The 12,513-nt window shown below is 38.9% G+C and overlaps 1 protein-coding gene across 3 annotated transcripts in view; it reads left to right on the forward strand.

The window, feature by feature from the left end:
- Positions 1-12,513, forward strand: part of DCLK1 (doublecortin like kinase 1) — a 235,011-nt gene that overhangs the window by 114,444 nt on the left and 108,054 nt on the right. For all 3 annotated transcript variants that reach the window (XM_086881572.1, XM_086881571.1, XM_086881570.1), the window contains exon 4: positions 7,894-7,993. In XM_086881572.1, coding sequence (XP_086737698.1) covers positions 7,894-7,993 — 100 coding nt within the window. The remainder of the gene's footprint in view (positions 1-7,893; positions 7,994-12,513) is intronic.

Consider the following 12,513-nt stretch of genomic DNA (forward strand, 5'->3'; position numbering starts at 1 on the left):
TAATTTGACTGTTTTTTCAGGTGTGCCATCATTTAGTGCAACCCAGAAAAGTAAAACAGTGTATTAGGATAAGCGTATAAAGCGTAGTGTGGGAAGATTTTCTTGTTCTTATGAAATAATTTAATGACCCAGAAAGACATGTTTTACTGAGTACATATTTTAACTGAAGAAAGTAGGTGATTTTTCCATCAGTCTTTTTTTGCCAGGTCTGATAAAGATCATACAGGCAGAGCTGCTTACATCAGAGAATGGATGTTGATGAATACACACATTGTAGAAGCAGACTGATACCACATCTTCAGCAGTCAAAAAGGGAGAGAAACCTCTGTATTGGTGGCAGAGAAAGCAAAATGAAGAGCAGTGAGTCCTGAGCCAGCAGCAACCAGTATGCAGCTGAGGGGAGAATGTGCGTGAGGCAGGTGAAGCAGGACTCCACAGGGCACGGGGATGCTGGCTTGCTTTCCCTCTGCTCCTGTCAGGCAGCAGGAGAACAAGCTATTTCTGCTGCTTTTCATGGTTGAGAATTCACATGTTTTTAACTGTGTTGGTGTGTTCTGTTCATCTGATCTGGGGGGACACACACACGATCAGAGGCTTTAATCTGCAATGCGGCCGCACAGGCCAATTGGCAAAGAACAGTTCCAGGCAGCTCGAACCCCTGCGGTAACATCTCTTCATTTACAGAAACCTCCATGGTACCATCTCCTCTCCATTTACAGAGGGCACTCTTGTAATGAGAATCTCATGATAAAATGTTCTTCTTCACTGAAAAGCGCTCACAGCTTGACAATGCGGTTGTCACCATGGAGATTTTACTCCAACAGCAAAGAATGAATTTGGTGCTGTTTAACTTTGGAAATGTGGAGCAGATCCTTCCCAATGGCTTCAGCTAAGCCACCACCTGAGGAGAGAACTTGGATCAGAAGCTGAGAGAGGAAGTACAAATACACTGATGATAAATTATATTTTTTGTAGGTGACCGGATCTCAAGAAATGGCATGTGTGTAATGACAGATAAATGTGAAAGGGTGTGAATAAAAGCCTCAGAGCCTGAGCCAAAAGGAAGGGAAACAGACTTGCCTTAACCTTGAAGGAAATATTCAAATGTGATGGTCTGTGAATTCCAGCTGAGGTATAATTCCTTTCTTTCAGAAAGAAGGGAGGGCCTGAGGTTCCTTGAGGAATGGGAAGAAAAAAAAAAAAAAAAAAGACTTGCTATCAAATGCATTTAGAAAGAACAAGTATTTTTCCTTCCCCTTCCCCAAAGGCCTTATCAATATGTTTGGATTTCTCATTTCACAGAAATTACCTAAAAAGCAGTATGGAATGGTTAATTTCTGATTTTCCTGAAGCCATGAAATCCTTCTTGTGTGAGTAACAGTTGATTGTTTTACAGGTTTGTCTTCTAAGGGAAGCTCTACACAATAAGCAGTGTGGTACAAACCTGAACAAAGCATTGGGAAAGCTAATATGGGAGTCTGGGAGATAAATGGAGTAATACAGGAGGTCTCTTCTGATACTACAGCATTTTTACTAGGATTAGGAAGTTATTTTTCCCCTCTACTCCTCTCTTCTGAGACTGCAGGGGAGTGCCACAAAAATGATCAGAGGGCTGGAGCACTTACTGTATGAAGAAAGGCTGAGAGAGTGGGGGCTGTTGAGCATGGAGAAGGGAAAGCCCTGGGGAAGCCTTTTAGCAGCCTTTGAGAGCATAAAGGGGGCCTGCAAGAAGTCTGGAGACAAACTTTGTAGCAAGGCCTGTTGCAATAGGACAAAGGGCTTTAAATGGTTTAAAATATTTTTTAAACTAAAAGAGATTTAGATTAGATACTAGATAAAGAGGTTTAGATTAGAAATTAGGCTAAATTTCTTTACTGTGAGGGTGTTGAGGCACTGGCATAGGTTGTCCAGAGAAATTGTGGATGCCCTACCCCTGGAGATGTTAAAGACCAGTGGCAGGGCTCTAAGCAACCTGGTCTAGTGGAAGATGTCCTAGCTCAGAGGCTGGACTAGAGGAACTTCAAGGTCCTTTGGAACTCGAACCATTTTGTGATTCTATTATTTATAAGCTCTCAGGAATATTCATAGCTGTCATGAGACTTGTTACTGACTGCCAGGGTAGATGTCAGTGAGATAAATTCAGTATCCATGATATTCCTCCATGAAGCAATAGATAAAGAGTGGGGAAAGGGATGAAGAGTGGGGAAAGGGATAAAAATAAGTACTGCAAATGTAGGGGTTAGTGAAAAATGTAGTTTGGCTGAGGAGAAAAATGAAGGGAAAATACCAGTAAAAGATCAAATTGAATCTTAAGAGGGGGATTTTAATTTTTTTTTTTTAATTTGAAAAATCAGCCAGAGGCAAAATAAAAAAAGAAAAATAGTAGTAGAAAGGTATAGTCAGCTCCTTTGACATGAATAACTGAAGAGACCTGCCTAAGAATTAAACATTGAATCTGAGTGAGCCAAAAGTGGCAGGAAAATGAAAACAAGCTCTGTAATAAAACTCATAAAACTTGACACAAAATTAATGAGTCAGAGTCCTAAAATCATGAGTCATTTAAACACTGAGGTTTTTCCAAGGATGAAACATTTTTTAGTGTCTTTTTTGCCATCAGGGAAATGGTAATCAAACTCAACATGAGATTAAGGTTCAATAAGGCTACTTTAAAACAGATTTTAAACTTCCCATCTGGCTGATCATGGGGTGAAGTCTGGAAGGCAATTGCCACTGACTCTGTCTGCCCCCTCCTTTGGACAGTTCCTTCCCCACCAGCCTCAATTAGCTCTCTGCCACCCTCTGTGTGTGCTCCTGGCTGGCAGTTCATGTCTCCTTCTTCCTTAGTGCCTCATATTTTCCTTTTGCTGTGCTTAACTTCTCATGATTTTCATAAAACCCCTATGCCCACTGATCACTTGAGTTTTCCTTAGAGTCTTCTGCATCTTTTTCGGTTTAACCACTTCATTTCTTTGTCTTCACTTTTCTCTCCAGCACTCTAACAGCTGATGCATGCCTGAGGATATGGCAACTTGAGGTTCTCTCATTGCTCATCCAAAACAGCTTTCAGTTTTAAGTCAAATGAAGTTATTACTAAAAGAAGACAAACACACAGAACACCCTCTCCTTCTTTTCTGTCCAAGAACTCAGCACTATGAAAATTGTAATAAAGAAGTGAGATAGTAATGGTGGTGGTGTAATGTGCTGGTGCTATGAACTTTTCCTGAATGCAGTGGAAAATTTTGTTTTCTGAATTTATTTTTTTTTTAACTTAAAAATATCAGTATTTCAGTGTTAACTTGATGTGTGGTCAACTTTAAAAGAATAGAAAAGTATTCAATTAGATGTGACTGACAAAGAATTTAGTTCTGGGGTTTTTTTGTGGATGTGTTTTAAAATGTGAGTTTAAAAGGTCCCTGAATACAGCCAGAATACAGCAGTTATAAAAGAGGACTGCATCTCTAACTTTCATTTCATGCCTTTAGTGAAAGGATTGATCCAATCACTCCCTCTCTCTCTCTCCTTGATTCCCTCCCTTTCCTTCTTCTCCCTCTCTTACTCTTGCCTTTCTCTCTTTTTCCTCTGTGTTCTCCTTTCCCTCCCTCCCTCTGCATGTCCTCCAAACCATTTCTGACTGCCCTTTCTTATTTGTGGTGAGAGAATATAACCAGGTATTGGCTCTACAAGCTGCACTTCTTGGGCCATCTGCACTCCACAATGTGAAGCACAGTTTCTGATATCTTTTTATGATGTCTTATATGAGAGGGAGGATCTCCATAACAAGGGCACCAGCCCCAAATAGGTGAACCTAAATGTTTCAGGCCAATCAAAGGAAAAGTCCCCTTAATAGTTAGATTTGTCATTGGTTCCAAATGCTTGCCTGTTTAAACAGAGAAGGAAAAGTGAAGATAATTTTTCAACTAGTATATAGTGTATATGGTGCACAGCCAGTCCTGAGGTTGGGCTGGAAGACAAGTTTTCTGTTCTTGCTCCCTATTTTCCTTCTGGGGCAGCTTCTCTGATCTGCTTTGTGCTTCCCTGGCAGCAGTGGGTGCCTGGCCCATCCAGGTTCCCCCTGGTCTGTTCTGGACAGCTGCTGTGGTGCTTGACTAGAGGGTCATTTGGGTAATTTGGGGGTCTTTCTAGGTAGACACCTCTGTTACCCACTGGAAGGGCATGTGGATGTCTTGAGTTGTTTACTAGAGTAATGATGATTTGTGTGGAATCCAGGCTTCACTGTGTACAACTTGCTCAGGGGACTTTAGGCATGACAAATTCTCCTGCCTCCTCTGTTTTTTGTGGTTATGGCCAGGTCAGCCAGTTTTAGTGACGTGCCTTGCCTATAAACAAAGCCTGTACTAGTGAGTGATTTTCTTTTCTGCTGCTTGTTGTCTTTCTCACCACCAATGCAAGAACTCCCTGCCTCTGCTAATGCTGATGTTATTTATTCATTCCCTAACAAAAGTGACACCATAACATCTCTTTACCAGAAAGATTTTTGTTAAAAAGAGTCACAGAGTATTTAGTACCATGTGTGTGGCAGACAATACTTTTTGTTTCCTTTTTATTTAAGATATTCATTTGACTGCTCCTCCATTGGTTTTGTTTTTCCTCCTGTGAGAAATAAAACTTTATTTGTGAAAAAGAAGATGGATTCTGTGCCATGAAACAACAGAAAATTCCAAGGGAGGCTTTTGTAATTTGCTGATTTAAAAACTGACTAATTTTAAAGCTGATCACATGCAATAGAGCACACTGACCTCTAAAGCACTTGTATGGTCCAGCTTAGGTGATAAAAATTCTTGATCTCCTAAACTGTAACTTTTTAAGAGCCATGTTCTCCAAAAGTGAAAATGGATAATAAAAAAGGAGGTCCTGTTGCTTAGCTGATGACTGGGTGTGAATAGAAAGTGTTTGCAGATTTCTCTCCAGAAAAGCCTGGAAGGGGGTGCTGTGTATTTGTCAGATGCCTTTTAATTTAACTGCTGAGGAGTGTGAACTTGCAGAGAGAGCCAGGGATGCTGAGACAGAAAGGATGGAAAATGCAGACAGTGAAGGACATCTCAGGGCTTCCAAGAGTAATATAAAAAGGTACTGGAAACCTTAAGAGAAGTTACTCTGGAAGAAGAAGGATTTTAAAGAAAATTGTGATCTCTCTATAACCTTTCTAAGAGCTGGAATTATAATTCCAAAATTATTAAAATTTCAGGTGGCAAGAAAAGCAGTAATTTTATATACAGACTATGCAACTGAGGGCAAAGAGAAAAGGAGCGAGCATAAGAATCACTTTAAATTATAAGTGGAAAGTTTAATAAAACCCAAAGATATCTAAGCATAAATTATTTTTTTTTTTGTGTTAATCCTATTCTCTTTCTTATTTGCATTTAAATTGCACTGATTGAATGTGAGATGCTTTAAAAATTGGCGTAGTTGGGCCTGGGTAGGTGTTGCTATCTGAATTTTAATGTCTTGTTTAGGCTTGAAAGAAACCCTCTTAACTGGGCAGAGACAAGCATTTTTGAGTTTTATTAAATAGATAATTTTTCTGGTTTCAAACATGAATTTAATTTGTATTCATGTTTGTTGTCGAAATAGCTCAACTTTGTACCTAGTGTTGCTTATTACTGATTTGATTCTAATACACTGCTTGGTATAAAGACAAATGTAAAAGTTACCATTCCCCAGAAGTGTGTCAAACTTGGGAAGCAAAAAGGAAATCACAGGATTTTTAATGTTATTCTGCAAATTAGTAGTTTTGTACATGCAGTGGGAGAGGTGGCAATTTCAGAGGAACTTGACTGAAGGGAAGAGATGTTTGAAGTTTGGTGGGAGTATGGGGTGGGAAGATAGGCAGGATATGTTTTTTGGACAAAAAAGAAAGATGGGAAGTAAATGAGTTTATTTAAAGGTTGCTGAGGCTGATACACTAATAGAACATAAACTGAGTAGGAATATGGTTAAAAAACTCTATCAAATATTTACATTTTTGATGTTGATGTTCAGGTAGTGTGTAGTGTTAAGATGACAATGGTCATAGAAATCAGGTTGTGGTGGATCTGAATTTAAAAGTACATGCATTGCTTAAGGATAATTTAGGAAGAACCTTTGTCCTTTTTTTTGGTATTAATTTTCTCTAGTTGTTGTTCTTTCAGTTTCCTGGTTTGTTTGTTTTTTAAATTTGCTAATGTTCTACTTTTAAAGTTGTTTTAATTATAAATGGTAGTCTACAAGCAAGTCATGACATGTACTGCTGTTTTTCTTCCTGAAGATATTTCTGCTATAGAGGCTCATAGCTGTTGTGGATGTCAAAGCCTTCAGGCATGTTTCTGGGAATGATGATATGAATTTTATAACCCCTAGACATCAGTTACTTCAGATTGACGGGGGTACTTTTAATGCCAAAATCTGGTAAAATCTCATTAGGTAATTCTTTCACTTGTGTTTTTGTAGACTTTAAATGCTTTTTCTGAGGAGGCTTGTTTAGATGAGCTGGACTGTTCTCAACTGTTTTATTAATTTCTAGAGGCTGTTTATGTGTTGCTTTGCTGACTGTAGACTTGAAGCTCTATTTCTGAAATTAGCCTGTTCGAATATCAGTGCACTATTCAGTTACAAAACTTGATATAAAAATATTCAAGCAAGCCTACTCCTTTAGCATCTTCTTGTAAATATGAAGTGAGAACAGACTTTATTAAGTGTCTTTGTTTTTTAAAGATAGATAGATAGATAGATAGATAGATAGATAGATAGATAGATAGACATCTAATTTGATTATAAGGTTTTTCAAAGCTGTATCACTAAGTCCAAAGTCAATTTTTGGTAAAAGTCGCAGATTCTTTGTTTAATATGATTCAATATGATGGGAAAAATTGTATTGTTAAGCAGTGCCTTGTAAAATAACTAAAAGCTGTTGTAAGGAAATCATAGAATAGAATGATTTAGGTTGGAAGGGACTTAAAACTCACCTAGTTCCAACATCCTTGCCCTGAGCAGGGACATCTCCAAATAGATCAGATTGCTCAGAGTTGCATCAAACTTGACTTCAAATGTTTCTGAGGATGGAGCATCTACCACCTCTCTGGGCAACCTGTGCCAGTGTTTCACTATCCTTATTGTAAAAAACTTCTTCCTTATATCTGCCCTCTTTTGTCTTAAAACCATTACCCCTTATCCTACTGCAACAAGCTCTACTAAAAAGTCTTTCCCCAGCTTTTTTCCAAGCCCTCTTTAGACACTGAAAGGCTTCAATAAAGTCTCTGAAATCTCCTGTAGGGACATAAAAGCACACCAGTGTAATCCTGACTGTTCAGATATGGGAGTAGAAAGAGATTATCCTTTTACTCAGTACTAGAGTTATTATTCCCAGCTCATCTGACTTGACTGTTCAGCTTGGTGCCTTTAAAGAGAACTTCACATTGACTCTGGCACGGAGGAAGACTTTGTGAAGGAGGCTTACTTCACCCGTGTGAGTTTGATTCCCTGTCAGAGAGATTTTAGAGAAATAACTGCATTTCATTCTACATACAAAGATGTAACCTTGTTTCATTGCAGCCAAATGATGGAGGTGTGACTGAAAAGCAAATTAATTACCTGCTAACTACTGAATGGTACCTTGTGCACAAGCAGAAGGTGTTACCTCATACCATTAATGCATCATGTAATAAATCTGACAGTTATGGTTTTTTGACTTATCTTTCCCTGCAGTGTCCATAGAAGTGTTTCTGACTTACAACAGATGGTCAGAGTACAGCTTTGAAATTTATCTGGAGATGAAGCCCTGTTGATGCCATTAAAAGTGAAGAATTTTCATGCAGATGGAGACAAAGAGGGATTTATTATTGCAATTCTGATGATGAGGTATTTCATACAATGCCTTCCTTTCCTTTTTGCTTGCAGGTGATGTGCCTTCAGGATTTTTTTGGCGATGATGACATTTTTATTGCATGTGGACCAGAAAAGTTCCGTTACCAGGATGATTTCTTGCTGGATGAAAGCGGTAAGATGTATTTTTTAAATGTTTAGAATGAGAGTAAAGGGCAGATTTCCATATCATGCTAACTAAATCAAGGCAGTATCACCTGGATTGATTTCAGAAATAGAAGAAATATTTTAATTCAAAATAAGAGAATTGAAAGCAACAATAGAGCTCTCTGCCTATTGCAGCTTAAAACTTGATTTCATCCTGAATTCCCACATGTTGTATGACAAGTCGTGTTTGGTGGAATTCCTTTCTTTGTAAAGTCCTTCATGTTGTGGCTTTAAATTTATTCTGTTTCTTTATCACAATTTCTCAGGCTCCCAGTACCTACCATTGAGATTTAGTTAATGATTCACAGGAAATGTGATAAAGAAAGATAGGTACAATTCTATATAGAAGATAAATGTAATCAGCAAATGCAGACAAAGTCATCTGAGAAAATTCAGGGAGTTCGCTGTTTTTCAGAGACTGATTAGTGCAATAATGAAATCAATGTATGTAATCCTCTAAGGAAAATACATGTTTTGTTTCTGAATACCTTTATTCTTACAAAGAATATTCCTGACTTGGGAATCACAGTTGCAAGGAAAAAGAAGAAAAAGCTAACTATAGAGTTTGTGCATTTAAACAAACAAACAAAGCTGCTAACAACATTGAATTTATTACTGTGTAGAACAAGACACAGCATCAGTTTTATTGCTCCTACACTCTTTCTCATGATATCCTTGTAGTCCATTGGAATCAAAGTATCTCATGCTTTTTCAAACCATCAAAGGTCTGACAGAACACTTGGCTGAAGAGTCAGGCAGAGAAGACTTTGTTAGAGCAGCAAGCACTTCACAGTCATTATGTGTGTATCTGTGTAGCTTCACCACTTCATCATGGTTTTTGATGCAATTACACTCTCGCTGTTCAAGATGGTGTAATTGTATTTTTCTGACTAAGCTGTGAAGCTGGAGGGCTTCTTGGTTTACCCAGATCCAGACAAACGCTTCATTAGCTTGTGTAAGAGCAGAAGGCAGCAACTTGTGCAGACTTGGCTCTGTGAGTTGAAGGATGACTCTGAAAAAAGAGGTGTCTTCTAGGCACAGGAATGCACAGGAATGACCTTTTGTGTCAGGCACAGACAGAAGCAAGAACACCTTCTGCATTCCTCTAGAGCGTTTCCTTATAATGTGGAAATAAAAATAAAAATAGAACACCACATCTGCTCTTTGCAGTAACAAAATTGCTGTAGTTATCTCTAAGGCAAAATGTATTAATGGTGAAAAAGTAGGTTTAGCCATGTTTAGGATGGGAATTGGGTGAGGGGGACATTTGACCAGCAAAGAAGTTTCCCAGATGGCTTTGTGCTCAGAATGGAGGTCCTTGCCTTTAAGGAGAGGAGGCCTGGATAGCTGACTGTGTAGTTTGGATTCACTTGTTTCTCTCATCTGAAAGATGACATTGGTGGCAGCCCAGTGTCTCCTCACAGTGAACCTTGTGGCAGTTTTTCCAGCACAGATGCAAGAAATGCTGACAGAAGATTTATCTAAGTCCCTTTTGGAAGTATGTAGCTGTTTTTTCACGTAGTGCCAAAGTACAGACATAACCTGTCTGACATAACCTTTGCCTGACATATCACCATCTCTTTGAGTAAGCAGTATCTTTCTCTGAAGCTTTGGTGCTTAAAACCATTTTTTTACTGATCTTAAAAGAGAAATCCTTAAAATCTATGCTGAAAACTCAACTTTAGCTATTTGTTGTAGTGTTCGCTTTTTTATCAGGTAAAGATTCAGTAAACATTGACTGTTTTTTACTGCACGAGTGAAGAAAGGGGAAAAAATCAGATTTCAGACTATGTCTAATTCCTTTGAGAAGTGCATGTCCACTTTGCTCTCTCGTTTTCAGGAGATTTGGTATCAGAGATCTTTAGGTTGCTTGCCAATAATAGCTGATGTACCAACCGATATGCATCTAGTCAGCCTTCTCTGAGCATGAGCTAGAGTTGGAGAGAAAATAAGTTTTAAAAATGGAGCTTTTAACTTGTTTTGATTGGCAAATGAAGTTTGTGTGATCACAGTGTGTGTCTGTGCATTCCTCATAATTAAAGAACATTACAGTTATTAGGAAGTGCTGTCCAAGTGTGCAGGGCTTGTAAAGCCTGTCTCTGCTTCCCTGAAAAGCATCTTGAAGCAACACTCTGCTGGTTTGGTACTATATCCCTCCAGTATTGTTCAACCAGATGTTGAGAATAGCAGTTAAGGTGTTGCAGAAGGAGAAATAAAGAAAAGCAAAATTTGAAGGTGGGAAAGAATAGAGAGAAGAAATACATAAATAATCAGGGTTCTGGGCTCTTGGGAATTACTTCTCAGGGAGGAGGAAGAATGCCATTGATTTGTGGTCTGGGTTCAGAACTCCTGATACTAGAGGTGAGCAAGAGGCAAAGCTGGGGGTTGAGAAGCCAGTCACCTGTCCTGGGATTCATTGTAGCTAACACTAGGTACTGCATGTAGGTAGCTCCCTGGGACTGAGCCCTTCCTGGTAGGTATCTTTCCCAGTGAGTAAAACTCAGATTTATTGACAAAGCAGCTGGTAGATGTTTGGTTGGCTCAGCTGAAAGTGGATGTTTCGAACAGCTCCTATGAATTGTGCTCCAGAAATTCTGGTTTGCTTATCTAAAGACGTCTATATGCCTGATGTAGCTGCTCCTGTCTACACTTCATGTTTTTAAAGTTGCTTAAAAAGCTTTTAGGATGAGATTAATTCCACCCTATCAGAAAAGAAAAGTCTAAAATCTCATCAGTTTGCGTTATTTCTAGTTGTCTTTGTTTTTCCTGCTCGCATGGCTTGCTCTTGCCTTGGATAGCACTTTCTAAAAGCCATAGGATCAGAAATTTAGAAAAGCCAGTCTAGAAGTCAGTGAATCAATCTCCCCATCTAAGTGTGGCATTAACATTCTACATTTGACTTCTGGTATACTTGTCTAACAAGCCCCTTTAAAGCCTGTAATGAGGAAGAATCTGTATCCTCCCAAGACATTCTGTGCCAGTGGTAAACTCTTTTTACTGTTTTTCAGCTATCTTCCCCAGATTGCCTTGCTATAAATGAAATCCATTACTACATTTCTTATCTGCTTTGACCATGGGAAACAGATGATTCCTCTTGGTTTGAAAAAAATCTGTGGGCTCATCAATTTTCTTTTCTTTAGGCTGAACAATTAGGTCAGCTTTGCTTTGACTTCAGGCTCAAACCTGCCCTTGAATGAGGGTTTGTGTTCTTTCTTTATATCCTCTCCCTTCTCTGCTTTATATCTTTCGGGAAGAGGCATTGCATATCCCCTTGGCAATCAGCTAAGAAAAGTCACTTAATTAGGGATCAATCAAAGAGAAATAAAACAAGCAGTCCTCACTATGCATTGCAGTTTCTTCCCTGCCTGGATGTGCAGATGGTTTTCATGCTAAACACACTGTTTATTGCATGAAATGCAGAAACAATAGGCACCATCCCCATCATAATTCCTAGGAATCATCTCCATATCTGACATGATCAATAGATACGATAGCCACACACGGTTTCATCATGAGGGCTGTAGATGGGACATAAGGGTGCATGTGAGTGACCATAAAATTAAGAAGTAAATACTCCTTGTTTGTCAAGCATCAGCGGTGCTGCTGTTTTCATAGAAAGTTTTTATGGGATATGTAAGCACAAAAGAATTACATTAATGAAGCACACATTACAGCAGCTTGTAAGAAGAAAATTTCCTCAGTGTAGAGTATGGCAATGACTGCTTCAGGCATTGTTAGCTTGCAGTTTTGGAAACTCTCCCAGAAATCCCAGGTTTGCGTTAACTGATGGTTGTTCAGTTTTCAAAGAAGAGGTCAGAGGATGCCTTTCAATAGCCCTTAGCTCTGTGTTTGCAAAGATTAAGGTTTAAGGGCCGTTCTCACAAAAATATTTGCAATCAGCTATTATTTAGGCACCTACATAGGATTTTGCAATGCGAATAACTCATGAGATTTGCCCTAATTCAGAACATCTCCTTTGCTTATACAGATATTTATTTTCAGCACTGTAAAATAAGAGAGTTTTGAGGCTGGCAGTATCATCGGACTTCATTTTTTAAAAATGATATTATTTTTTGTGTTCTGTTAATGTTTTCTGAGTGCTTTGGAACCTTGAGAGTTTCCCAAGGGGAATATGGAAGACTTCATCACATACTGAAGCGCATCATGTATGAAAGCTGCAATCTCAGCTGGCCAAAGCCAGTGTCTGCCTCCAAGCAGAGTGTAACCAATATAGAATGTCTGGATGTGAAAACAACTGCAGATTGCTTGTCAAAAGCACATATTACTGTTATGGAAACAATGAGGAGAATGATTCTGTTCTAGGGGAAAATTAAGATTGGAACTTTGAAACCTAATTTCACTTTGACTTTGCTGGCTTGTGTTAGCGCTCGGCTCAGCATCTCTGTGCCAGCAGTGTTACTGCTTCATCTTGCCAGCAGCAGACAGCTTGCCAGGAAAATCTGAGTCCTGTGGTGTCTGCACACACGT

This window comes from Cyanistes caeruleus, chromosome 3, assembly GCF_971803275.1.
Source record: "Cyanistes caeruleus chromosome 3, bCyaCae1.hap1.1, whole genome shotgun sequence".
In the NCBI taxonomy this organism is placed as follows: domain Eukaryota; kingdom Metazoa; phylum Chordata; class Aves; order Passeriformes; family Paridae; genus Cyanistes; species Cyanistes caeruleus.